This window comes from Eutrigla gurnardus (assembly GCF_963514095.1).
Source record: "Eutrigla gurnardus genome assembly, chromosome: 3".
NCBI lineage: Eukaryota > Metazoa > Chordata > Actinopteri > Perciformes > Triglidae > Eutrigla > Eutrigla gurnardus.
In genome coordinates, this window is record NC_139917.1 from 21,962,545 (window position 1) to 21,990,484 (window position 27,940).

Genomic DNA, 27,940 nt, shown 5'->3' on the forward strand with positions numbered 1-27,940 from the left:
GTCTCACACTGCTCTCTCTATCTCTTTCAAGCCCACGTGGCCAGTGTCAACAGGAGGTGGGTCTTGGCTGACACGTGAAGCAAAGTATGCTGCTTGCATGCAGGCTGGAGAGTTGTCTTACATTCTAAAAATGAGCCAGCCGGCCCGGGGTGTGCCAAAATAAGACTGTTGGTCAAAATGAGTGCATTGCTCCACTGGTTGGACTAAAAACCGGCCACCTCTGGTAGCTAAAGTCAGGGCTGTTGCACAACAGAGGGACTTCTGCAACCAGTGACAGAGAAAGAAAGAAAATGAAAGAAGGAAGTCAAGATAGACAGGGTGAAAAGGGAGGGAAAACCCGTGAGTCACTCGGCTTCCTGTCTGAGGGAAGGATGGGGGTGGAGGCTTCTTCTGCTTGGCCACACTCAGACAGTTGAGCCCAGTGCAATATTCAGCATAAAGTGCACTGCTTGTGAAGTCCTGTCCTGCTCACTGAATCCACTCCAGTGCTTTAGGGCAGCCATCATAGTGTTCACTATTGTGTGCGGCTGAGGGAAGAAGAAAAAAAAAAGAGGAGGGAGCAGAGGAGGGAAAGAAAACCTGTCTCTTTGTGTGGGAAGGACTCAGCAGGAAAGTGATTTTGTGATTATTTGAGTTCGCCAGCGAAGCGAGGCTCTCCCCCCTCTGACCGGCAACAACATCTCGTCTACTCTGCACCACGGCTGCCTTACACCAGAGCCACATACGAATGTGCTTCTCAGGCCAGCAAAACAGCGACACCCGGGCTCCTGATGAGAGCCGACGTCAGACCGGTTTCCATGAATATTGATGTGGAGGATAGTCTGTTTCATAGAAGAACAGAAGGAGGCAAGATGGCTGCCCTTTAGGATTTGTGAAAGAGGAGATCCAGACGGTTTGTTGGAATTTCTACAAAGTGGAGGGACGTACAAACGAGGTGAGAATTTGATTACTGTGTTAATGCTGCGTACACTCTTCCCCTTTAACTATGGGTGTCTTGTATCCGGCGAGGTCTAGCGAACGTCCCCCCACCGTCAAAGCAAGAGCCAACATAATAAGGAGGGGATATTAGATAAAGCTACTCCAACATGGCTGACGATTTTCTTTCTTTTTTTGGCCAGCTGAATCTGAAAAGACACCTTCTGTGTTTTCCATGTGTGTTCTGTGTTCACTCCATATTCTTGCTGCTTTTGAATGCATCATAGAAAATGGTGTACTTAGACTGCTTGTTCAGGAGTTTTTGTTTCCTTTAAGCATGATTTAAATGCCTGTGTAATGCCCTCGTTCTTCTAGATTTGAATATGGTTTTTCTTTAGGCACATATTTTAAAAAAAGTGTGTTTGAGTATGTGATGTGTATTAGTGTGAGTGTGTATGTTTTAAGAGGGGAAACCCTTTTTTTTTTTACATTTATGTGTAATTATTAGCTATTACAGAATGGTGATTATTTTCATTAAATAGGTTCGGATGCAGGTGGTGTTAACCCTCGCAGCTCCTCATTTTAACATCTATGGCTGTGTATTGTTTGTGGCCTTCAGTAAGGGAGACTGTTTGTAGGAGAGTAAAAGTCCAACCTGGACACGTCCAGCAGTAAGTGTGTCTGCATAGCAGTGGAGCTGCACTAGCTTCTGGCTTTGTGGATCTCTGTTAATCAGCTTTCATTGCTTTCACCACTGAATGACAAGCAGACACAAAGGACAAAAACCCAAGCAGGAGCAAAAGAGAAGAGAACTGTGGTGGTGGAGTGGAGTGAATGCAGACAAGGTCAGAAAGCTCTGAAGTAAATGAAACTCAATCCTACTGCACCATTAACTGGGGGAACGAGATTCTGGAGCAGGTTTTTCTTTTTTTTTCTTTTTTTTTAAACTGCAGGCTAAACAAGGGGTTGTCTTCAGAAGAACAAACAACCTATTTCTCAAAGGAGTCAACTTCTTGGAGAACCAAATCCATAGCGGACAGGATTGTCTGTTTTAAACGGTGCACAAGCAGTTAAAAGGTCACAACAATCAGACCACTGTGCTCTTTTGGAAACGGAGCTATTGACATATAGATTATTGACAATACAAAGAGGAATGTGTGTCTGTGTTTGTCTATGTGCAGCTGTGTGTGATCTGTAATCTTTTTTTAAAGGAAATGGTGTAGAATAAGAGCATGGTGAAATAATAGTTGCGCAGATGGAGAAGTAAACTACAACAGTGGAGTGAAGTAACCGCCTGCATACCCTGGAAGTGTGTTATTATACATGTTTTTTAGAAGTATATCGGTTAAATACGTTAACGACACCTACTGTCAGATGTGTTATCAGGCCCTAGCTCCATTAGCAAATCACTTATTGGTTGTTAGTTGTTTTTTTCTACTCTGAGATTAGCATCTGAATGGGCCATTAGATTATAAGTGATCTCCCTCAGGTTTGTGGATTGGGCTTGTGTATTCTACTGACTACAGTCGTAATGTAACCGCCACATGGCCTCAGGTGGAAAGCGTAGCAAAGGCATGCCTGCAAGGTGGAGAATAATGACTGATCTTCAATTGGGGCATTGTCGCTTCGCAGCGTAAACAGTCTGCAGGAGCAATGCTGGAATTCAGACTGCTGGAGGTTGTCTGAATGGAGAGACTAATAAAGGGGACTAGGAGGTGAAAAGTTAGCGAAGTCCAAATAAAGTCAGCTGCTTGTCAAATGACCTGAAAATCAAGCTTTTAATGTGAGTGGGCCGATGATCACAAAGGGGAACTTCATTCTATCGCGGCCAAACACTTCAGCATTTGTTTTGAAGCGTTGGTGTTAACGTGCAGCAGTTGTGTGGTTGAGTACGCAGCCCCCCCTACACAACAGCACACGCTCCCTTCCTCCCTACTGACCTGCTTGTGGAAGAGAATCCCCCCTTTTTTTTAATTTACTAGTGAGCTGTCAGGTAACTTTCAAGCCAACAATGGCGGCGTACCCCTCTGACGCAATGGCGTGGTTGTGTTTTGATACGGCAAGCATGGTCATTGACTGTGTAGTGTCAACACAAGTGCTGGAGCAGGGGCGTCCTCCATAGTACTCCTAAAGTATGTTGTGACTGCATGAGATCCACGCTTGGACGTGTGTGTGTGTGTGTGTGTGTGTTGATCCTATTGTCCAATTCATGATGTAAGGACACCGATGTTAATGTCTCATGTGTAAAACTAGACTAGTTGAGTAGAAAAGGCATTGAAAAAAATGAAGAGCTCATCCATATTGCTAACTATGCATATTAAACATCACAATCAACACCATATCTAGTGCATAGTTTGGATGGATTGCGTGTAACCCCTGTTGCTCGCCACTGAAAGCACATTATTAATGGTCGTCACGGTGCTGTTGGACAATTTGTGTTCCCCTTTGTGTGCGGTTGCACTGTACACAGGATTTACAAACGCTAATCCTGACCTAGATAACAATGCCACATTCTAAAATTAAGAAATGAAAAAAATAAAAACACACACACAATCTTACTCGGGGTGTTTTCATTGAGCCTCTGCATGGCTGCAGTTACATCAGCAAGCTGAAAAGCTAGCAGAACATTAATGGGCCTACAGGGGGCTGAGTGGGGGAAGGGCCAGAGAGATCAATCACATGCACATAGCTCCTCTCATCCGTCCACACCTACAGATAAAGCTGTGCGGTTGGTTTGCTCCTTCGTCATGGCCGCATGTCCCCCTTATGCCCCTCCCAGGGAAAAGACAATATCACCTTTGGAAAGAATGTCCAGTTGCCATAGCGTTCCACAACAATGCTGTCCTCTTACAATACCCAAGCCCTTACCCAAGCCTTCACCTCTGACCCCGCTCTGTCCAGCCCACGCATCGTATTTCCACCCAGGGGCTGTTGCACAAATGACACAGAGAAGCAGGCCCAGTGGCAGGTTAGACATTTTATGTTGCACTACCTGCTGGCTCGTCATAGCTGGGACTGCTTTCCCTGAGACAAAATGGCGAGATACTGGCTGTTGTATTGATTTCTGCAATATTGATTTCCTTCTTGTCTGCCATTGGGGGTTGTTTTCCTATGGAGAGCAAGAGAGTAGCAGCAAACCACAGTCAAAGGTTTCTGCAATGGAATCTTATTGCCATGATGTAGTCGCTCGTTCACACGTTTTTAAACACAATCGATTTCTTGTTGATGAAAGCTAATTACTTTATGGTATAAGGCTTGAATAAACTGCATGCCATGTTATTTGATACATGGTTTAACCTTACTTTATGATCAGTTCTCAAGCCTGCTAAATGCATCTAAATGTCTTCTGACTTGTGAATCCCTCCTTTTTGTCTGGACTGTGAAACACTGTGGGTTTGAGTTATGTGCGTATCTCCTCTGAAAAGAAATCAAAAGAAATAACTGAAGCCAAATCCCGAAAAGTATGTCCGTTATCCATCCAAGATCAAAGCTCTGGATCCACTCCAAACCCCAACAAGAATCTTGGTTTTCCATCCCGCGAAGGCTCAACCCTGTCAAAGAAACATTGATGTGATTATTGGTTTATGTGATTACTATCACTGGAATTAATAGTAAGAATGTTTTTATAAGCGCGAGATACGAAAACGTTGTTGTGAATCCCGAAATATGACTTGTGACCTTTTTCCACGAGGCTGTGCGTAATCATGGCGTGCGGGCGATAAGGCTCTGTTTGAGTGGCACGGGGCCGGAGGGAGTGTTGCTGGCTCTGCGAGCATGTATCGATGTCAGGGTTTACCTCAGGGGTGAGACAGCGAGGGCAGCGACTCAAAAGCTTCCTCCACGTGAGCACGCGCACATGGTCGCTCTGTTTACAAACACTATCCTGGCATTCCACGCGGAGAGAGACGCAAGTCAGACGTTGCGTAACCACCCCAAAGCGAATAGCATCCCTTGCCGCCTCTCGCCGGACCGCCTCTCCTACGCTTGGACAATCTTCTTGAATGCTGTATTCGCCGGCCCCGCTACGAGAGGCTAAGAATAAAAAAAGAAGGAAATTAAGAGCTCCGGTCCCGACAGCGGGCTGTGCTCGAGAACGTGGCGAGACTGAGAGCCGGCCTTTTCTTATGCTGATGCTGCTCTGACAGCACACAGCTCCCGCGCAGGCGAAGGCCTTATTATTGGTCAGGAGATTAAACTGCCTTTACATTTTTTTCTGTCAAGCCATTTTATAAACTCTTTAAAGTTGCAGCTTATGGAAACAAAATTGCAATATTTGCAGGGTTTTATGGGGAAAAAACTAGTAAATGCTCACTTGTTTCCACAGTGGTGCTTTTCATTACACTGTACAGCTTTAGAGAATATTTTATTATTTGAGAAAACTAGGCTTGATTGATTCTAGAAGTAAAAAAAAAACTTTTGTCAATATATAAGTTAATTTGAGCTACAGAGCTCTTGAAAGCAAGGGTAAAAGAAGATTATTTATCAGTCGACATGACAAAAAGTTTCTTTTTAAACGTGTGGAGAAGAAGAAAACCTGCACACAGATCTTGAAAAGTGCCCTAACCTCTTGCTAGGATCCGACCCTTTATAAGACTCATGTCCAAATGCATCGAGGTCAGTCAGTTCCAGTTAAATCAAAGTTGTGACAATGAGGAGGCTTTGTCACAGCTCTAATGCTGAAAGGTTCACTGGGAAAAAAGGGAGCAAAAGAGGAGACTCCACTGTTAAAATAGGCTTAATTAGAACAATATCTCGAAAGGAATCTCCATCACTAATGCTCCTGTCTCATGATCAACAAAGCGCCATCATGATAGTGCTTCTGATGGCTCTCCCCAAAATGGCTGTCAGATATGAACGGTTTTGCTGCTAGGAGCTGTCATTGAAAAGGTTAGGCCCCTTGGCCCCCCGTTGTCTGAACAAGGAGCACAAAGACAGACAGCTGGTCCCGAATGGCATTTATAATCGTAACCCTACCAAAGGCTCTGAATGACATCACTAACTACTTCTGAGGGCTTCAATATTAGGTTTCCTTAGTGGAATGTAGGAGGGCAGCAGCTGGTGTCTTTCTGAGCCGCGGTACTCGATGACAATCGGACCGGTATGCCTCCATATATGTATTTATATTGGGAACGTTTCAACAACTGATTTTATGGGTCTGAATGGATGGAAACTTCCCTACCAAAATAAGAGTCTTGGTGTGGGAGGAATAAAATGTTTCACTAATGGCAGAACATGATTGATGATTTCTGAAGCTAGTCCTTTTTTTGCTCTTAAGTTAACACCATCCAATACACAGACCACAATTAAGAATTATTAAACGTATTCATTATTGTTTAAAATCTCCGTACTGCAGAAGACTTTATTCATTCTTACACTGAAGCCACAAATCAAATAAAACATCCCTCTCTCAGACAGATTTGTGATTTCTGTTCAATGGGAGTCACGTGCCTCCCACTCAGTGGAGGGAAAGAGGGAGCTTAGCAACAGTGCTTTAGGTCAGGCTGCTTAGAAACTAATGAGGAAAAGAATATCAACCCATTTGCTTTCCAGATGAAAAATGAGACAGCTCAAATATGTCTTATTCAAAGTCATTCTGTGCACTACTACAACATATTTTTGGCTTTTACACATGAGAAATTCAGCATGCTTTACATAAAGAAACGCAAAAAGGAACATCCATGTAGAAATTAGGGTTTAAAAAAAGTACAAATTACATACAATAGTAATTAAAAAGACAGTCCATTGTTTTTGGAACACCTAAAAGAGAATCAGAGCAAGGGGCCTGCCAGTTGAGCTTAGCTATAAGCACAAGACGTCACTTCCCAAAAGATGTAGAAATGGCTGTTTGTTCACATTAAACCACTATCTGGAGCTCAGTTTGAAATAAATCTGAAGTCCGCCTGGTCTTGAATGAATTCCTCCACTGCCATGTTGTGTGCCATGCTTTAATTTCCCTCCTATAATAATGTTTCCCTTCGCTCTGTTTACTGTTCACCTCCGCTTCCTGTTTAAATGGACGCTGGTTTGGATTTGGATCAGGCAAACAGAGAGGAAATATTTGCTAAATAAACGTGCCTGTTAGCTCTTCGCATGCCAAGACTCGTAGGCTGGAGGGTGTATTGAAGAAACATGGGGAACAGCGTTTGGTCATCACTTGGCTTTGTGTATGAGTTTTCGATTGCCAGGTTGTAGTAGAGAATGAATGGGAAAAGGTCAATGAAAAGTATTCCTTATTTTATAATGTCAACTAAGAGCAATTACAACATCTTTCTTGGTGAGGCTCTAAAAAAGGATAACACAAAGAGTCTCTGGGATCCGGAATAGAGCAACCTTCATTCAGAAAGAAATATGGGCTAGAAAAGTTTCACCTCCTAAAGCCCTAAAACATTTTCTGAAATGCAACTTTATAAAGGTGTCGCTCCCAACAAGTGCAAAATGCTTCTGAGTATGTGGCACTATTGATTTACCGCCAGGATCAATGCATAAAGCACATGTGCACACCGCGGCAAAGCAGCCTATTCTGCAATCAGCCGTGCCGGGGTAATGTTTAGACCAGATGGGCTTTGGAGCGCTCGTAAGATGGTCGCCATGGCGACCGTGCACTCTGAGAGAAATTAACTTTGCTCGGCGCACAGTTCATCAAGTTAGTCAGATATATTGACTGTTGCGCGGACAAAGGGTTAAAGGGGAAAGGAGACGGGCTGGTTGGAAGGAGACAGCCGGTTAGTGGGCTCGTACGCTCAGAAGCCTCTCTCTTAATTAGAGTCTCTGTGTGATGCAGCTTGGAGGCAAAGAAAAAGGGTTTTGACTCTGCGTGAAAACTTTGCACAGTGTGTTTCCTAGTCAGGCAGAGTTCCTCCTCAAGTTGAACTAATTAAACAGAGAAAATGAAGACCAACAGGTTTATGAAGTCAGACCGGGGCTAATGTTTAACTGCTGTGTACTATCAGCTCTTCTGTTAAACAGTCCACACGCTCTACGGAGAACTCGTGAGTGTCTCTGGGCAAAGGCGCTGTTTCACTCAAATTCTTTTGGAGGGAAGGCTGGTGGTTTATAGATCTGATCTATGACAGTCGTTTGGTGCGGCGTCAGTGTTAGCCAAATTATCATATTTGTGTGTTATGATTTGAACATAATATAAAGTAATATATATTATCAAGCAAATTCAAGAAACATTCCAGCAGATCAGACCTGATTTAAGTAGATGAAGTGTAAACGTGTCAGATACTAGGAGGCGGTTTTGTGTGCGACTGTTTTCCCAGAATACCTGCTAAACAAGTTGTATCAGAAACGTACAGAGGCGGGGTTTATCCCTGACAACAAAGGCTCTTGAGTCATCCATACCAATGTCATTCTCAAGACCTTTTCTGACACCTTCACCATCAACATGCAGCTCAAACCGTCTACATATTCACTGAATCATCAAGCATTGCTCAAACATTCACTCAGACCACACAAAATAAAGTAATGTATGTATGAATAAGGAAGATCCTGAAAGATTTGTCCTCTACCCTGACAGCTTCTGATCCACATTGTGGACTGTGTTAAAACCGTCAACAGTTCAGCGAGTTCAGCCTCTCCCCTGGAAAGTAGACTCGACAAAACCAGTCGTGTCCTCGGGTCCTTAATAGGTTGCCACAAATCACAGGCTCCAATATTCCTCAGACCTTGTGGGTCTTTACGCGTAAATATGTTTTATGTGTCTTGCCCACTGGTTCCTGAGCCCACTGAACCCTGTACAACACTATCAAACAATCTTGGATTAGTCTTGACACTGATCTAAATTATGTGTAAGTCCGTCTACACAATGCTTTATTACAGTTTTGTTTTTGCTTGTGTTTGACTATTTCTGCTGCGTCATTTTAGGTTAGCAAGTGAGCTTTAGGTAAGTTTAATGGTTAAGAAGTTGTCTCATATTAACAGCAAAGCCCACACTGAAACCCTGGAGTTCCAGCTATGTCAGCCATCCGTATGTCACGGATCAGCAGCTAACCCTACGCAAAGTCCCGCCCCTTGAATGCAGACTGGCCAATAGCATCAGCTCTGACCAGGGTGCAACAACTATCCGGCTCTGCTCTGTAGACTGTCATGCCGTCATTCCAGATCTTCTTCCTTTGCAGTCAGCGATGGTTAAAACGTGTAATAAGGATGCTCTTTACCCAGAGTTTGAAAGGAGATATTAGTTTTATTTCTAAAGCCTTAACACTTCCACGCTACGCTAGCTACTGAACATACCGGATGGATTCTCATGCTGCTTTGGCTTTTTAATGATTGTAACAGTGAATAAAGTGAATATTCAAACAGATATTGTAGACCCTCCTGCCTGCTTCTCTCTGATTTTTTTTTTTTTTTTTTTTTTTTTTTTGCCAAAAATTAGATATTTGTTCAGTGAGTGCAGTTTGGTCTCCATGGTAGCTCTGGCAGCTTGAGGGAGTAGCAGTGGGGCTCAATTCATCTTCTCATGACGGATCAAAATGCACAATTCTCAAAATAAGATTCCTGCTGACTCAACTGCCTTTAGCAGAAAGATTCATGTAAAAAATGACCACAACTTCACTCAAACTTGTACTAATGAGACATTTCTGCTTTCTTGGCTCCTCCGCTGTTAGTGGAAATAATGAGAAACAAATTAATTCAATAAAATAAAGTTAAGTAGTGCAAATTAACTTCATCAAATGATGCTATAGTTCATTAAAACGTGTAGGAGTACAGTGAGGGAAGGCAAGGAGACAAACAACTGGAAGCACAGTGGGACTGCAATGGGAACCTCCACCAGTCAGCCACATCTGTCTTGCATTAGACATAAAGAACAATTTCGATTGTGCAGATCCCTTCTTCTTAAGGAGGGGGGAGGAGGCTCTCCAGGGAAGAAATTACTACCAGAAGTGTATGTCCTGGGTGTTTCTGCAGTAATCTATCCACCTAATCTCCAGATTTAAAGCAGAAAATGAAGATCCCCATAGCATGTGCTTGTATTGTATAAGAAAAATATATCTTTGGATAGTAGTTAGAATAGATGGACTGCTAGATCATGTTAATGTAACTGTTTCCCACTAAACTGTGAAGAGATTTTCATTTTTGTAATTCATTGATAGAATGAATAATTTCTTCACTGGCATTTCAATTTCACAGCAAGCTGATTGTACCTGCAGAGCTTCACCGTTTTTTGTTCAACCGTGAAGGGAGGAGGAGGGGGAGGCAGAGCTCTCCTGCTCCGGGCCGTCATGTGATTCAGCCATCTTTGCGTCACGTGCAGTCATTAGGCCACAGTGAGCATCAACAGGAAGCTGCACTCCTCTGCCTGATAGGGAAAAAAACTGAGGTTGTACAGCGCTAAGTCAGATTCCCTCCTGATGCAGCATCCTTTGTTGGTTTTAATGGATGCAACATGAGTAACTCATGAACTGGAAGCTTTTGCATTCCTGGTAATGACCTTCACATGTGTCTGCATCCCTTCGGTGACTGAACACAGAGATTGACACATCTTCATCTAAATCGGGAGCTGTGTGTGCCCCAAACACCAGACAGATGGAAAAACCTTTCTGCTGCACAAAACAATGCTACACCGTAACATTTCGGATTATCTTCGAGTGTTAAGGGAATTGTACAACATTCTGAAATATGCCTATTTGCTTGAGAGTTAGATGAGAAGTTACCACTCTCATGTGTGGTAAATAAGAAGCTATAGCCTAGCTGCAGGCTAGCTTAGTTTATCACAAAGGCTGCAAACAGGTGGAGAAAGCAGGACCTCTAAATATTAGTAATCAAAACGATATAACGTGTTTAATCCCAATAAAAAAAACAAAGTGTAAAACAGGGTTTTACAGGGGCGACTATTTCTCGGCTGGAGTAGATTTATATTTATGTTTCAGCCGTGAGAGGGGTATCAATCTTGTGTAACGCTCATGTAAGCAAGCGAAAACCTTTTCTGAGAACCACCAAACTATTCCTTTAAGGGAAAAGAAAATGCTGTGTCACTCTGATTTGACAAAGGAAGAAATGGCAACATAGCACAGACCTCTGACCAGTGTGTGTGGTCTACTTTTATGGAGGTTTTTCTTTCTTTTCTTTCATGTGTAATTTGTTTAGATATTTCCTTTCTCTGTGAGATCAGAGTGTAGATTCCACATCTAAGGTTGCTCACGTGACATAACAGCAACAAGGTCTAAAATGTTTTAATGATCTGACCAGCATGTACATTTAGAGGATTATAAAAAATAAAAAAAAAGTCTGCAGACACAGGGGCCTTTTGTTTCTTTCCAGGGTGGAGAGTGTCATATGTTCAAACTGATAGAATGAAAAGAGAGGGAAGGCACGACTAACCATGTGAGGTGCATTGTATGCTGCTGCGTGAGCGTGCCATGTGACATAAATCCCAAGTGTGACGTGCCTGCCTCGGTGAGATACAGAACATGAATAAACATCTGTCCTGTAACAGCAGTCGGTAACACCACATGCTACAAGCACTTCACTTCACACTGTGCTTTATGATTTGGTGTTTTCTGACCTTTCAGAGGTCCACCCCCCAAAAACTCTCTGGAGTCAAGCCCCTCCGTTCACATGCCAGCCATATGCATGAACTGTTGTTGAAAATGTCTACACAGATGTCTTAAGGAATAATTAAGCACTGCTATAAATTGGAAATAAATGTGTGCATATAGAGTGCTCTTGTCATTCTCAACTGTTTCAGACTAAGATGCATGTATGTGTCATAACAAATCAGCGTTTAATCGGGAAAAGAAAGCTCTTTAGAGGACCTGAACCGTTGTTGAGCCTACATCTCTGTTGTTTACGCAGCCAGCTGGAATGCAGAGTTGTGAAAATGTAGTCCGAGGTCATGAGGTTTGCGGAGCAGCGGCTCTGACTATATTTACGGGAGGGATTTAAAACACTGTAGAATGCAAGTCATCTGACCTAATTACGCTGGTGGGAGTTGCTAAGGATGAGGTTTCGCTCGCAGCTCTGCTGGGTGCAGGCTGGACTCCAGTCTGTCAGGAAATACAACCACTACAGTAGTTCTGCATTTTCACGTTGAATAGCCACAACCACGATCTCATATTATAAACAGAGTATTTGTACATTGCTTCTCCAGAGATGCTATATAACACGAAAAGTAAGGTCTAAACTCTGAGTTGTATGTACTTTTCTGGTGTGTTTATACCATGTTTAAAGTATTAGTATTACATATTCCTGCATGAGACATGAAAAGACATCGATGGAAATAAGACTTTAGATTTTATAAAAATGATTCCCTTGGATGTTCATAAAGTTTTCATATGCAATTGAATTAAATTATAGTCTGAGTTGTATAAAACAAATCAAGATTTCAGTTTGTATTATCAGTACACCGTCCATACTATCAGTTGCGGTTTAAACCGATGGTTCATATTGAGCGTTGATGTTGGAAGTTGATCCAAGGTGACCTAGTTGGTTCAGTGTTGTATGTTATAATGTTGTTGTTGTTATAGCATCAGTATGGAGTTATAGTTAGCTGCAGTTATAGTCAGGAGATGTTGGGATGAATATTAGTATTGAACTGTTATGACGCGGTTTTGCCTTTTGAGTGCTCTGAGAATGTATCGCCTATGGGCTGGACGCGTGCTCCGTGTTCTTATCTACCGAACAGGACAAACACGTGAATGGGCCCAAATCAGCAAAGGAAAGGAAATATACACTTGAGATTACGGCTTATTCTCGGGACTATTCTGCCAAACGGCGGTGTGGCTTGGCAAGTGTGTGTTTGATTTACAGTGCATGCTCCGCACCTCCCCTTCTCTCCCTCCAACAGCAGGGCTCTCTGGCCTCGCTGCCTCAGTCTCAACCTGAAAGTGCAGAGACCTGAGTTTCCCAGCAGCTGTCGTTAGCGGTGAATGTCACATACGGCTGCCAAGTCACGCCAAGTCAGACCCCATCTACTATGGCAGCTCTCATATTTCACTCGCTCTCTCTCTGCAAATAAGAAAAAACACAGTCCAGTGCATTAAAGTTTGTTACACTCACACAATAAGCATCGGGGGACTATATATCATCATGCCTATGATTTGTAGCTCAATTTGTTTATGCTAGTTTAAAAAAGAAATAGAAACAGCAAGTTGCATTTGGTAAAACAAAGCTCTATTAAAAACAAGACGCATAATTGTTTAAATAAGGCTCCACTTGCATGTGCATTAACTGTCACCCTTATATGACTCTTGTGCAAACTGTGTCCATTGTTTTACAACACTGGCCACACTGTATCCGAGAGTCCACCCTCGGCCCCCAGGCTTCAAAGCACTAAAGCTACACCAGCAACGACTACAACGGTGCTTAGAGGCCACGTTCATGACTGCACAGGCCAGATGACAGACTGAACAGGAGGACGTCCAGCAGATAGAAGTACAGAGAGACCTGAAGTGTAATTACAGGGGAGTGGAGGTGAGGCCGTGGGAGAGGGAGGGAAGCCCAACAACAGCGTCTAGAGACAAAGAAATTGACTTCTGGAGGGAAAGAAAGCTTTTGTTGGGAATCCAGTTCAAGCCGAGCAAGCTGAGTCACACCATGAGCTGAAACGGAGTTCTGGTGGACATTAGCTACTAGAAAGAAAACCAAAATACATCAAAGCGGCATAACTTAAAGCAGGCATCCACGCGAAAGCCACTCCAAGGCTTTGCCTCTGGTTTAGTTTAGCGCTCCACTTCCGGAGCAAAAATAGATCTCCCTGTGAATGGCGTCTGATAAATACTTAACGAGGACACGGCTAATACTTCCAGATATATCAAAGCGAGCGCAGTCAACGCCGGGACTGGAAACCGTGTGTAATTGGTGATACATGTGTGTTTATGTGTTTGTACGCTGACAGGCGGCACACACTCTCAGCTGGGATCTCTGGCTTTGTTCTAGGTTTGCAAAGATTTTTTTTTTTTTTGTCAGTGTGGGTGTATCCAACTGTGACAAGCTGCTTGGCTCCGTTCGGTCCTTTGTAAAGCCCGGAGTGTCCCTCAGGAACGGAGCGGCACTGAAAAGCAGCTTAGAGCCAGTGTTCACCTTTTGACTTAGTTACTGATTTGCAGACAGCACTGAGGGCCAGACAAAACAAAGGAGTAGTCACATGGGGTCGGGAAGTGGTATTCACCCGCTTACCTCATTGTTACTTTCGCAGGGATCAGATGCTTTCTATGGGAAAGAGTTCAGAGAGGTGGGAGCAGGAGGTTACTGCTTTTAGCTCCTTTTTAATGCCTTGATGCGAGTCGAGAAAGTGGTTTTAATTCCCTAATTGAATTGTCTTATTGTTATTATTATAATTATTTTCTGTATATGTTAATGATATTGTGATTTTTTTTAGTAGCCCAAATCAAAAATCCAACAGGAAATAACCATTAAGTCAATTTTAAGTAAAGTTTAGTCATTTTTCTAAATCAATTTACGGTGTAGTGATCAATTAGCTTCTACTGCGCTGCACAAAATACAGTATATGACTGATCATCATCGCCTCATTTTCACATCCTCTTCACTTCATGCAAACAAGCCCCCAAAAAAACCCCACAGATAATCCAAAGAGCACATCACAAAATCAGCAGATCTGCCTCAGATGAGAACATCTGAGTGTGATGTTGCATGAATGAGGATGCCTCCAGGATGCAAACCGTTCATCAAACAGAGCCGTGTTGCGTTTCACAACTCCCACGTGGTGGGCTTCTCGGCTCATTTTTCATAATAACACATTTCAATTTTAATAACTTTGACATAATCATGAAGAGGCTCAGTGTCACTTCTGATTACAAATGCTGGCGGTGGAGTCCCGCTGTGGCTCTTTACATCTGTCTGTGTCTGACGGCAGTAAAAGAGAGATTAGTTCTGCGACTTGTTGCTCGAGACGCTTCATCTTCAGGTTCCAGTGCCGTCAGAGTAGAACTCGTGAGTTACCCACACCATTTCTTCAGTGACCTTGCTTTAAGCGGGATTCGTGCTACTTTACATTTGAATCATAATATTTCACTTGTTAGAAGATGATCTGTAGTCTGACCACAACACTGGGGAAAGAAAACATCCCTTAAAGCCATTAAAGAAGGGGCATTTTAAAATCAGACACAAAAAAGTAATTCAGTGTAACCTTTCTATTCATCTGAACTAGTCTGTCTGTTTTGTCAAAATGACGAGTTGCAGGCTAAACTTCTATATTCCTCTGATTTATGAAACCCTTCCCATCCCGGTTAATGTTGAAAGTGTATTTTCATTATTTTCTTAAAGTTGTTGATGCAAGACACCAGCTCTTCACCCCAGCCACTGAGCTGTCTTTTGTTTTCCGTGTGCTGCCTCCCTCTTCCACCTGCTTCCAGGCAGCTGGCTGCTCTGTTGTGACAACGGCGGCAGCTTCCAGACAACCTTGTAACAGCATGGCTCGTTAGTGGGAGATTTAGCACGCTAACTTCGGGCTCCGGAGGGCTGCTAATGTCCTGGAGGGGTGATTGACACAGAGAAGGATATCGTTATTTTTGACCAGCTCATCTGCCTTGGCCTGACGGTTTCCTGTGTTGGATGCATTCGTCCAGACGGTTCGACTGGGCAGCAGTTCCAACGGAGGGACCTTTTCTTTTGCCTCATTCACAGCACACGCGATCAATTTGTGATTAACCTGATTATTTAATACTGTTTCTGAAAGTGCAAATTCTCAAGGGCATGAATTACTTCACACAGTGGGCAACTTCTTTTAAAAAAGCAATTGAAATTAACCTAACATTCAAGTCATCTGATGCTGCAGGTGCTTCATTTCTAAGACGTTTAAAGACACCTTTTCAAACCAGCCCCGTCTACAATTGCCCCACAGATGGAATGTTTAGCTCACAGATCTTTCTTTAAAGGGCCCTGCATGTTGTGGCTGAAACGGAGACTGTGCCTGTACAAACATTTTTCCAAAAAAAGGTTATCATGCTTTAGATAAAATATGTCGTTTGAAGACGACAGCTCTTCTGCCAGGATCATAAGCAGCTGTAACGGCTTCCAGATGTGATAATCAGACCCGATGATGGAGCGCGATCATGCCAAATGAAACATGCCACAGTACCTCAAATATTTAGCTATTTTTTTCTTTCCTTTTTCTCCCCAAACATCAGTCAGTGCCTATAGTGAGCCTATAGAAGGTTTGCATTAACAGGAGGGCTTTTGTGGGAATCTAAAGCTGGATCCAATTATGTTTTCAAAGGTTGTAGAGCATATTTCTCTGAACTTCACCATAGCAGCCGGCAGTTGTGACCCGAGGCTTCAGAGCTCCAAGGACATTATTTACTTTAAGTACATACAGTGTGTTTAGCTGTCGTAGAACATAAAGCAGTCCGTCTTTTTAACCTACAACAACCTAAATTGCCTTGATGAACACATTTGGGCGATGTTTACCGGACACCATGCTGTGACAGACCATAAACAAAAAAAATATATATATTCGAAGATGTCCCAACAATGCATTTGAATCAGTCATATAGTGCGAAAATGTATCTGGTATATGACAGAAGACTTCATCAGATCACATTGATGTAACTTTAGAGACATTTAACACCTTGAAAGCCTGTCACCATCATTATTCAACCTGAAAATAACAAGAATGTGGACTTTAAATATTTATTTATTTGTTGTTATTACTAATACAATACACTGGAATCTGACTATCATAAAATACTTTATTCAAAAAGGAAGTTTCAAACTGAGCCAAGCGTTCCAAATCCCTGTAAGTATTCATACTTGAGAGTGGGTGTAGCTATAGGATGCTTATGCACAGGCGGGGAAAAAAACCACAGGATACCAGTCCAAGTCGGCCTTCAACATATGTAGGAAAATAATGCTCAGGGACAAGCACAGCTTGTTTTAAAAAAGTTGGCTGACCTTTATATTGATTGAGGCTAAACATAAATGGAAACCCTGTGTGAGTGTGTTTCTCCTTTTTTAAACCCCAAAGCAGGTACATTAAATGAAGCAGACACATGCAAGATACAAGTGTAACTTTCTTTGATGCAAATTTAACAAAGAGATTCAGGACAAACTAAAGTTTTGTCATATATACTGTATAAGGACTGAATCCCCTCATCCCCTGCCAACCATAACCAGCCCAATCAGTTCATGCAGGCTTTAATGCTCAACACTCTTTTACTTTAACACTCAAAACTGAATCTGGGCCCCTCTTGGTGCCCATCAGCAGCCTGTTCCTTAAGCATCTGCAGGAGAGTTATAATTATGATGGATTAGACTGCGGCTCTTTGTGCCTGCGTGTTCACTGCAATTGTTTTGCAGATGCTGCGGATGTGACATGCATTAATAATTGAGGGAGGCAGACAGAAATCAATGTTCTACTGGATTCACTGGAATCTATATGCTTCAGGCAGAGAGAGAGAGACAGAGAGAGTGTGCAGGGAAGGCAAAAATGAAACCATACGCTCTGTTTGCTGCTTAACCTTCTGTAGAGATCTCATTTTCCACACATCACTTTTATGACTTTATTAAATGACTTTGTTACTAGACCTACAGATCCCATGTCGTAAAAATTAAATGCTAGCTTCTCTCAGTCACAGGCCAACTTACTGATATATATAAAAAATAAACATAAAAATGATTGAGATTGCTATGTGACGTATTCACCTATATGTTGGTAACAAACTCTTATTTTGAGGTCTTTTATCCTACGCATCAGCTGCACCAGCAGATACCAATAACACATATCAGAGCGTTGGAAAAAGCAGGAAACGCCTGGATAATCGAGTTGCCGTGGGAACCATTTGTGGGGTTTACATTCTGTACTCATGACTTCACGGCACAATGCTCACGGTGATGAGCGCTGATAACAAAAGGCCCCAAACTTGAGAAGCCAGTTGTATTTGCATATTTGCAATTGCAATGTGTTCAGGGTGAGGAAGACCCACAACTGAACAGCTGATGAGCAGCCAACTCCTCCTCCCATCTACCATCTGGGACATTAACCTTGCATTAGACACCTCCAGTCAACTAGACTTGTGTTTGGTTTAATGTATTCTATCCTTTGGGATTATAACCCAATACCCTGAATTCTGAGAAATGTTTGTGGCAGTAATCTAAGGTGGATTCAAAACATTGAAAGTGGTGACTCACAGTCCGGTGTTAGCTAAACGTAGTCCTGCACTGACCTTTAGTGTGTGTTCTCTACTCCTTGCTTTCTACTTGCTATCCGGTTTTTAGGTGATTAGGGGGATGAGGTCAGGGTGAATCTAATTCTATGACAGGATCGTGTTGCCAGCTGATACTCATTGAGTGCCAAGTGTAAACACATTACTCTACTGACCTCCCGTCACTAAGGCCACATTCACACCTAAGCCTCTAGTTAAAGAGCGCTGCAGTTTGACGTTTGTCAGAAGAGCACGTTTGACAGTGTGAAGTTATCTGATTTCAAATCAAATATAATATATTTTATATAATAAAAGTTTATATCACTGTGAAAACATAACCCTGCTCGAACAATGATGTAACCAAATGTTTCTGTCCCTCTTTCTGCCCAGCAGGACGGACAGAGGGCAGCCTTGCGGAGGCCAGATGGAAACAGAACAAGCCAGATATGAGACGGAAGAAAATCTGATATTAGCACAATTTGGCACATCTCGCAACATCTCTCACAAACTCCAGAATGGAGGCCAGTCTTCTGAGGGGGACTCTCTGCAGGTCACTGGGGACACAAACTGGAACCATTACAAGGCCAGCGCCGGCGCCAACTCCATGAAGAGGCACAGAGAAAACTGCAACAGTCCCTCGTCAGTACAAGGGCTGTTCGATCAAGGATCCTACATGATGAATGGAGAGTTGATGAACGGAGAGTTGAAGCATGCACTCACTGAGCAATCCTTACTGGCCCATCAGCCCAAGAAACTCAAAGTAGATTCTGAAATCAAAAGAAATGACATGAGCACCAGTTTGGTGGATAGCTTTCCCGAGCTGACAAAACCAACAGAGTTTGAATGCAACACCTCACAGACAGAGATGAAGTTAGACAAGAGGGACTGTAATTATCCTAACGGAGATATTTTCGGTCTACCAAGGAATAAGCAAGTTTCAATTCCAAATGGTGCTGCATCCTCCCCTTCGAACATAGAAAGCACTCCAGGTGATCTTTTAGAGAAAACCCTGTCTCAGTATTATCCTGAGCAAGTTTCAATCTCACCACAAACATCTGGGCCACAGCTAAATGCTGTCAATGGTTCACTGGCAAATAAGCTGCCCATTGAAGGTCCTCAAGCCCGCTCTTTAACCTCAGGATTGGCCAATTCAGCTCAAATGCCTGACTCACAGCAACAGCAGCCTGGGGCATCGGGCAGTGTTGAAGGAGGCAACAATTATAACTCTGTCAACTATGTCGTGAATGGATATTCCAACAATTTTGAAGCAGACCACCAGCAGCAGCAGCAGCAGCAACAACAGCAGCATCAGCGGCCACCATCTTACTCTGGCCAGGAGTTGTCTCTAGGTCAGCTGCCTGGCATGATCTCACCTACAAACACTGCCAATAACTCACAGCAACATCAGAATGGTCCACGGTGCTATCCAGATGACACAAGTCCTCAAGGTTTATATGTGAAGGCCAACCAAGAGTTTAACCAGAACAATTTTCTGGAGCGCAGTGCTCCTCGACAGGCAGCAGAGACGGATGCATACGCCCCCTTCCCCAACTCTGGCTTACAGAAGATGGGGCAAAGTGATGAACCCAGGTCTGGTCAGCATCAGCGCCTTGGCACTGACAGGGGCCACCAGTATGGGATTCAACCACAGATCTTTAAACAGAGTGCTGGGAATTTACGTGGAGCTGACGGTCCGGGACCCATGGGGTCCGGTCTCCAGCAGCCACATCACGGGGGGTTGGAAAATGGGGTGGAGAACGCACCTCAGCAGAGAGCCAAGGTATCATGTTCGACTCCCCACCAGAGAGGCTGGGTAGAGCGGAACCCTTCACATTCCCAGCAACAATCAGCAAGTGGGCTGCCGACCCAGGCCCAAGAACAGGACATGTGGAGGGGCTTCCCTGCTAAGTCTCAGTCAGAGCAGCAGACGGCTAACCCCCAGGTTCACTGCCAGATGTTGGAGCCAAATGCAGCGCAAAGATTCCAGACACAGGCAGGTTTCACAGATAGCAGCCAGGGGCCAAACAGCTTCCAGCAGCAGCAGCAGCAGGACTGTCTCCCAGCCCAAACACACTGTGCTCCAGCCCAGCACAACACTGCCCCTGAGTGGCAGCAAACAAATTCGAAAGCACCTCAAATGCAGCAGCCTCTGCCCCAGAAAATGCCTGAGCAGCGCAATTTCCGCCAAGATCAGCAGGCAGACAGCTGCTACCACACCCAGATGCAGTCAGAGCATTTAAGTGAAGACCCTGACCTCCAGGATATACTGTCCCCGGGGTTCTTACCAACACAGCAACAGCAGCAACCGCAGAACTGTCACCTTCAGCGTCCTCTGTCCCACCCGCCGCAATTTGAGGGACAGCCGCTTAAGTCTCCTGATTACAGACCCCGCAGTCAGCCTCAGCCAGGTCAGCAGCAGCTTCAACCCAACCAGCCTATTAGGAACAATGCTCAATCCAACAACCAGCACAGCGACCACACCGCATTCAGTTACAATAACACAACGGAGATGCAGCAGCTTCAACAACATCAAAGGCAGTTTCCACTAAACTCAGGCAGCAGCAACCTCAAGCAATTTCAACCTCAGCGGCCCAACAACCACTGTCACCCGCCCAACCACGCAGACTTCTCCCAGACCTCCCCTAAGTCCCAATCTCACTTACCAGGGGGCGCATTGAACCAACAGATACCACCACAGATGTATCCTAAAGCTGAACAGCAGCTGCAGTTATGCGCTCAGTTCCAAAGGGGACCTCGACTACCTCTGGCACCTGTGGGTCCCCATGGGGACTTTCAGAGGCACGCAGCCCTGCGTATGCACCTGTTACAAAGGCAAGAGCGCCAGGGTCCTCCTCATGCCCTTCAGAGCACTAGTGACCCCAAGCATGGCCTGAGAGCTGTGAAAATGGAAAACGAACCCAGATTTGAGCTGCCTTGTTCACAGCAGCAGGAGCAGCAGTTACAGATGCGGGAGATGTGCATAGGTGGGGTGCAGGTCAAGCAGGAGAATCAACCATCTCTGTGCGAGCAGAATAAGAGGCAGGGAAGCATCTTGGCCTCCATGGAACAAAGCCTTAGGCAGTACCAGCTTTCACCTGTGTTTGAGAAGAAATCCCTCGTTGTCAATGCATTAAATAAAGTCAAGGTGGAATCTTCTGGGCCTGTCACAATCCTGTCAACCAACACTGACCTGTGTGGAGGGGAATTAGCTGCCGCAGCGGCCCCAGCCCCAGCAGCTCTAAAAAGGCCTCCTGAATTGACCCCTAAGAAGGAACACCTCCTACAAAGCTTCATGGACTCTCCTATGAAGCTATTGGACACCCCGATAAAGAACCTGCTGGACACCCCCATGAAAACACAGTATGACATCGCATCCTGCCACTGTGTCGGTGAGTCTCATTAAGTTGCTTCTGAAACATCATTAATCAGTCATGTAAATATTAATGTATGTCCCTTTGTGATATTTAGAACAAATCAGTGAGAAGGATGAAGGTCCATACTACACTCACTTGGGGTCCGCACCCACTGTTGCTGGTATACGGGAAGGGATGGAGAAAAGGTTAACCACAAATTTTACCTCTTGAAAAATGACTGTAAACGTGGACTGTCCTACTTAACCACTGTGTACTATTTTACTCGTACTTAATGCCTCTATTCTGCTTTGAAGGTCCGGTTTGACTGGTCGAGCCATCCGGATTGAGAAAGTAGTATATACCGGCAAGGAAGGAAAAAGTACTCAAGGGTGTCCTATAGCCAAATGGGTAAGAACCATTTTTGGTATTTTGGCTGCCGTCGTCTTTGTCTCATCTGCATGTCCACAAATGCCTGATTCTCTCCTGTTTCAGGTGATTCGTCGATCCGGTGAAGAAGAAAAGCTATTGGTGCTGGTGCGGGAACGCACTGGTCACAAATGTGAGACAGCCTGCATCATCGTAGTACTCCTGGTCTGGGAGGGCATCCTGCCCAGCCTAGCTGACCGCCTCTACCTCGAGCTATCTGAAACTCTAACCAAGCATGGAGCCCACACCCAGAGACGATGTGCTATCAATGAGGAGTAAGTGACCAAGTGGCCAAGTAGACTACGTTTTTTTAACATACAAGTTAGGCTGTTTGGTTGTTGGTTCTTATTTTGTAAGCATAAAAGGAAAATGAAGTAGCTTTTTTTCTTTGCATCAATTAAAAGAGTTTTGCCCTCCCTCTCCAGGAGGACCTGTGCATGCCAGGGGTTAAATCCTGACGCCTGTGGAGCGTCTTTCTCCTTCGGCTGCTCCTGGAGCATGTACTACAATGGCTGCAAGTTTGCCCGGAGCAAAATCCCAAGAAAATTCAAGCTACTAGGAGATGATATGAAAGAGGTATATGTGCAGCATAATCCATAGATTTAATGATATAAAGCTAATTAAGGTACTTAATACTGCCAATCTCTGTCTTCCAGGAAGAGAAGCTGGAGCACAACTTTCAAAACCTTGCCACCTTATTGGGTCCCTTGTATAAAACCTTGGCACCTGATGCTTATGCAAACCAGGTGTGTATATCTGGACATTGTATAGACTGCTTGCCTTTCAACATCTACATCTTATTTATTTATTATTAGCCAAATATAACATTAAAAACCTTTTCTCAAAAGGATAATTGGTTTTCAGATCAAATCTAAACCAGCATGGTTTTAAGTTGCATGTGATTCAACTCACACAGAGGAATTCTTCACCAAAAATAGTACACTGTACATGGCTATTTGGTAGAGTAAAGTAGAGTAAAGATCTATATTGTTCAGTGACCTTCAGAAACTCTTAACATCTGACTCAAATATACCTTGTGGTTCCTGGACACAGGTGGAACATGAACACAGGGCACCAGACTGTCGTCTGGGGGTCAAGGAGGGCCGCCCATTCTCTGGGGTCACTGCTTGTTTGGACTTCTGTGCCCACGCTCACAGAGACCTCCACAACATGCAGGGTGGCAGCACTGTGGTAAGCAGAACCTGGGAAACGTGCACTACACCTTTCTGAGTATGTTGTTTTTCTTTGGGGATGGAATAGATATGGAGAAACGGCACATAAACTATGCCTTAACGTCCCTTTGAAGCGCAGCTTTAAACACCATATATGCAAATAACAAATCTAAATTTGTCATTTAATGTCTGTGAAATACCTGAGAAAAAGTATTGAACTCACCCTGTATTTGCAGGTGTGTACTCTAACAAGCGAGGACAACCGAGATATTGGAAAGATACCAGAGGATGAGCAGCTCCACGTACTGCCTCTTTACAAAGCTTCCAACACAGATGAATTTGGCAGTGAGGAGGGTCAGCAGGAGAAAATCAAGTCAGGCGCCATCCAAGTCCTCAGTGCCTTCCGCCGCCAGGTGCGCATGCTTTCAGAGCCCGCTAAGTCTTGTCGGCAAAAAAAGCTGGACGCTAAGAAGGCAGCTGCCAACAGAAACGCCATGCTGGACAATGAGAAGGCAGAGAAGGCCCTCCTGGCCAAGGCAAAAGCTGGCACTTATGAGAGTATCACTCAGAGCACTTCGATGGCAGGTAGGCCAATGTTCATCCAAAATGTATGATATTTCTTTTGGCTGCTGAGGCTTTTAACTTATGAGGCTTTTGTTTTCTAGGGCCTATTCCAGGGGCTGTGGGAGCAATCCTACAGTCAGGTCAGCCAACGAACCCCCTCGGGGCCCATCATCAGCAACTACAGCAACTACAGCAACAACAGCACCAGAGCATTCTTCCCCCTTATCCTGGCTCACCAAATGTAGCCAGCTACCCCAGGTTCCCTAACCACCCAGGGGCTTTTCCAAGCACTTCCAAGCCAGGCGCCATGTATCCCCCTCAGCCACCAACACCAGCCAGTCCTTATCCCTCCCCGCTGCACCCACAGAACTCTTACATGAATGGATCAAATCGTCCGTACCCAGGTTATCAATGTAATGGAGGAATGCCCCTTGACAATTGCCATCCATACTACGCTTCAAACCCAAAGCAACTGGATATGTATCGACAACAGCGGCCAGCACTTTACTCAGAGCAGCAGTATGGTGTACATCAGCGTTATGAGGTCAACTATCCACCACGGTATGGTGAGTCAGGTTTACAGGTGAATGGTTACAATGCCTGCAGCATGCGGCCGGTTCACCCCATGAGACCTTATGCCCCTTATGGTGCTAATGGAGTCGCAGACCCCCAGTTTATGGATCCCCTCTCAAGAGCACCCTCAGCTCATGGAGGTCTAGACTATACAGCTGCTGTGAGCAAAGCTAATCAGTTTGGAGGATACCAGAATCCATACCTATCTCGGAGCCCTCAAGTTTTCGCCCCAGGCCAAGATCCGTTCCATATGCAAATTAAGACAGAGATGGGCATGCCTCGCCCACAGATGGTTTCTGCTCAGTTAGGTGGTGGGTGTTTGAACCCTGAAACACAGGCAGGGTTGGGTCTGCCTAACGGAAGCCTCATGGCCTCCGGTATTAAGCAGGAGCCTGGAACACCGCAGACGCCCACAACCCCTCAGAAGCCCGAGGTGTGGTCGGACAATGAGCACAACTTCTTGGACCCTGACATTGGTGGTGTGGCGGTGGCACCAAGCCACGGCTCAGTCCTCATCGAGTGTGCAAAACGGGAGCTCCACGCCACAACACCTGTTAAAAACCCAGACCGCACCCACCCAACGCGGATCTCCTTGGTTTTCTACCAGCACAAAAATATGAATGAGGCCAAGCACGGTTTGGCGCTGTGGGAAGCCAAGATGGCCGAGAAGGCTCGAGAGAAGGAGGAAGACGCGGAGAGGAATGGTGGCGAGGGGACACCAACCAAGGGCAAGAAAGGGGTGAAGCGTGAGCATCCAGAGTCATCCGAATCCACCGGGGAGCCTCCTTACAAGCGCTTTATCCAGGCACTAATGGCGGGGTCCTTGTCGTGCACAACAAACACCCATGTCAGTACATCTCCGTACGCCTTCACCAAGGTCACAGGGCCTTACAGTCAGTTTGTGTAAGAAACACTTGTGTAGAAGAAAATTTAAGGTGCTTTATTTATGACAAACAAAAGACCACAAGCACCACTGGCCTCATCGAAACACTCCTTCCTCTCTGTAAGGTGTTGCCTGTGATATGATGAGATGCAAATCACCGATCACATCAGGTCTTTCACCTCTTTAACAATCAAGCTTTACTTGTTGACCCTACTAAGGATGTATTTATTTTTGTTTGGCAACTTTTGCAAGATACACACTGTCAACATCTCTGGTGCTTTCAGTCTACTACAACGAATTTTTTAATGGAAACAAAGTTTCATTTTTGGTGGCTTTATTTTTCTTACAAAATTGTACTCTTGGCATAAAACACTGACTTTGTAAATGACAACATTCACGGTGCTAAAGAGTGTTCTTATCAGCATTGATTTACATTCAAATGCCTTCACATTAAGACCATAACTCACTCCACGAGTGACACATGACTTATGTCTGCAGGACACGGAGAATATCATCCCACGGTCAAATAATCAGCATCACAATGCTTCATGCAAGTCAGTGTTTCTTAGAGCACTTTTTGATAATGTGTGTTAAATGTTTGGGTAATACCATCGAATCATAAAATCTGGTTATATTACTTCTCTTGTTACATTGAGAGTAATTCATTTCTAAGCATCGATGAAATTAAATTGATGAATTTCTAACACGATTGTATAAGCAATCAATGAAAATATTTAGAGTTCATGCAAAAAAAATGATTTTTTTTTAAAACGATCATTGTGTTGGTGCTTCTCTTTCCTATGTCATTTATACTGTAAATTGAGCCATTCTTATGGTGCATTTTTAACATTTGGAGGAAGAAAAAAGTCTGTTTGTGTTATTTTAGTTTTTTTCCAGGTTTACTTTGTTGTCAGTGACTGTTTTTAATGTTCCTTACCTAAGGTGCATTGAACAAACCTGGACTGTGAATATTACATGTAGTTGTGTGTCCGTGGTGCTTAGAAAATGTGCTTTTTATACACTGAGGAACATGAAACAGGGTAAGCTCAGTGTCAGGTTCAGAGGGCAGCTGGCTTGCTGTGGGGTCTTTAATTATTGTAATCTAACTGTAAGATAAACGGGAGATTTGTACAGTAAATTAATTTCCCTTTTTGGAATTACTGTTAGAGATCTAGAGTTGTAAAGAATGCTAACAGCCTATTTCATTGTATTTCTTTGGGTTTTAACTGATTTTATATCATAAAGGTGCTATCCAACCTACTAGAAACATACAATGTGAGACTCTTTGGGAAGGCTTTTTAAATAATGTACAGTACAAACCCATCATATACCTCAAAACTAGTTTGGCAATAGGATTATAACATATTTTTCTTTCTTCCTTTGTATATTGCTTTCAAACAAATATAAATAGCAGTTCAACTTCAGGCCACCAAAAGGTATAAAAGTCAATTTCTTACTTTCTTATCAATCTGCTAGAAAGTATATCTTGAACTTGAATCTTTGATGTTACTGTAAAATCAGGGACATTTTCAACCAATTCTGTGTTCATCGCCTGTATTCATCTGGTCTTCTTCTCATTCAGGTACTTAGCATTGCATCCTGAATCTGATTCTTGTCTACTTCACAAGATAAAAGAAAATATTTTGTGAGGACAAAGATACTTTCCTACAGTTTTTTTTTTTTTTTACACTTATATTTTAGCGAGTTGGATGGTGGTAATCTTTTAAAAGTAATTTGAACATATATGCACTGAGTTGACTAAAGGGAAAGTATGATATTGACTAAGCAAAAAAGCAAAGTATTTGCTGTTTGCTGTGAGACAAGACCAGGGCAGTGATTAACGTAGTTGCACATCTTTGTGCCTGTGTATAGTTAAATTTATTTATAACCACTAAGCAATTGTATAATGATTTTTTCCCTTCCCTGTCTGTTTGATTTAATTTTACGTGATCTATAGTGGAATGACTGTCATGTTATAGTAACAACTTACCCCACTCAACAACATATTCATTTTCTGAAAGCACTTCAATTCTTTTTTCAGGAAAAAAAAATGTAATAAAGAATTACAAAAATGTTTTATTTAAATAGATTGTAAATGTGTTAAAAAAATAAAAATAAATTATGTCACATTGTACATACCAATAACCTGTATTGCAGGAATACAACTCTTTCTTTGATGTAGGTTCTCCTTGTTTTGTCAAATTGACCCACAGCTCCCATCAGCGATACTCATATCTTTAAATATCCTCTCGGCCCTTTCAGGTTAACAGAATGGTCGCGGTTCGATCATCCAGGACGTCTCTAAGCGTGTGCTCATTGTCACGGCAATGTTGACACTTTTAGGATCCTCTTCCCTCAGACATTCTAGTTTGTTTTCTGTTCCAATTTTGTAAAGTAAATCGACATAAAAGAAATGTTGAATTTCATTGTACAGGACCCAGCTATGGTAGCAGGTTGTGGTTGAGAAAGCCAAGGTGTCTAAGATATAGCGGGTTAAAAGCATAGCCATACTTGAAGATGCTTCGGAGTGTTTCTGAGTGGAGTCAACATTACTTGAATGACTTTCTTGGCTGAATTGGAGCACTTATACGTGCTCAGCTCAAAAAGTTAAGCTAGCAGTTGATACACACTTGGTCTTTTTTGCAGTTAGACACTAAGGGTATGAAAAAAAATGTGCAACTTTCTGCCTGTTATTTTATTTTTTAAGGCTTCCCTTGTTCTCCTGAAGTTTGGTATGCTACAAAAAATGGAATTAAGGATGGGTATTAATACTGTAAGTATTGTAATGTAATGAATGCAGTTTATTTGAAAGCTGTTTATTATATCATTCCTGATATTGCTGAGATGTGGGTGTTTTTTTAATAAAATTTATATTTATTTAAAGCAATTTGATTTGTTACTCCAAGTTAATACTAACCTCTAAATTCTCGTGCGTTATTGTCCGCGTGGTGA

The 27,940-nt window shown here is 43.4% G+C and overlaps 1 protein-coding gene across 1 annotated transcript; it reads left to right on the forward strand.

Moving 5' to 3' along the window:
- The first annotated feature begins 441 nt into the window (after positions 1-441).
- On the forward strand, positions 442-27,875 carry tet2 (tet methylcytosine dioxygenase 2). Its single transcript, XM_084005365.1, has 10 exons — positions 442-934; positions 18,411-21,406; positions 21,486-21,576; positions 21,685-21,778; positions 21,863-22,071; positions 22,222-22,372; positions 22,453-22,542; positions 22,850-22,987; positions 23,205-23,553; positions 23,634-27,875. The coding sequence occupies exons 2-10, from the start codon at positions 18,442-18,444 to the stop codon at positions 25,010-25,012; spliced, it is 5,466 nt and encodes a 1,821-aa protein (XP_083861491.1). The 5' UTR covers positions 442-934; positions 18,411-18,441; the 3' UTR covers positions 25,013-27,875.
- The last annotated feature ends 65 nt before the right edge of the window (positions 27,876-27,940 follow it).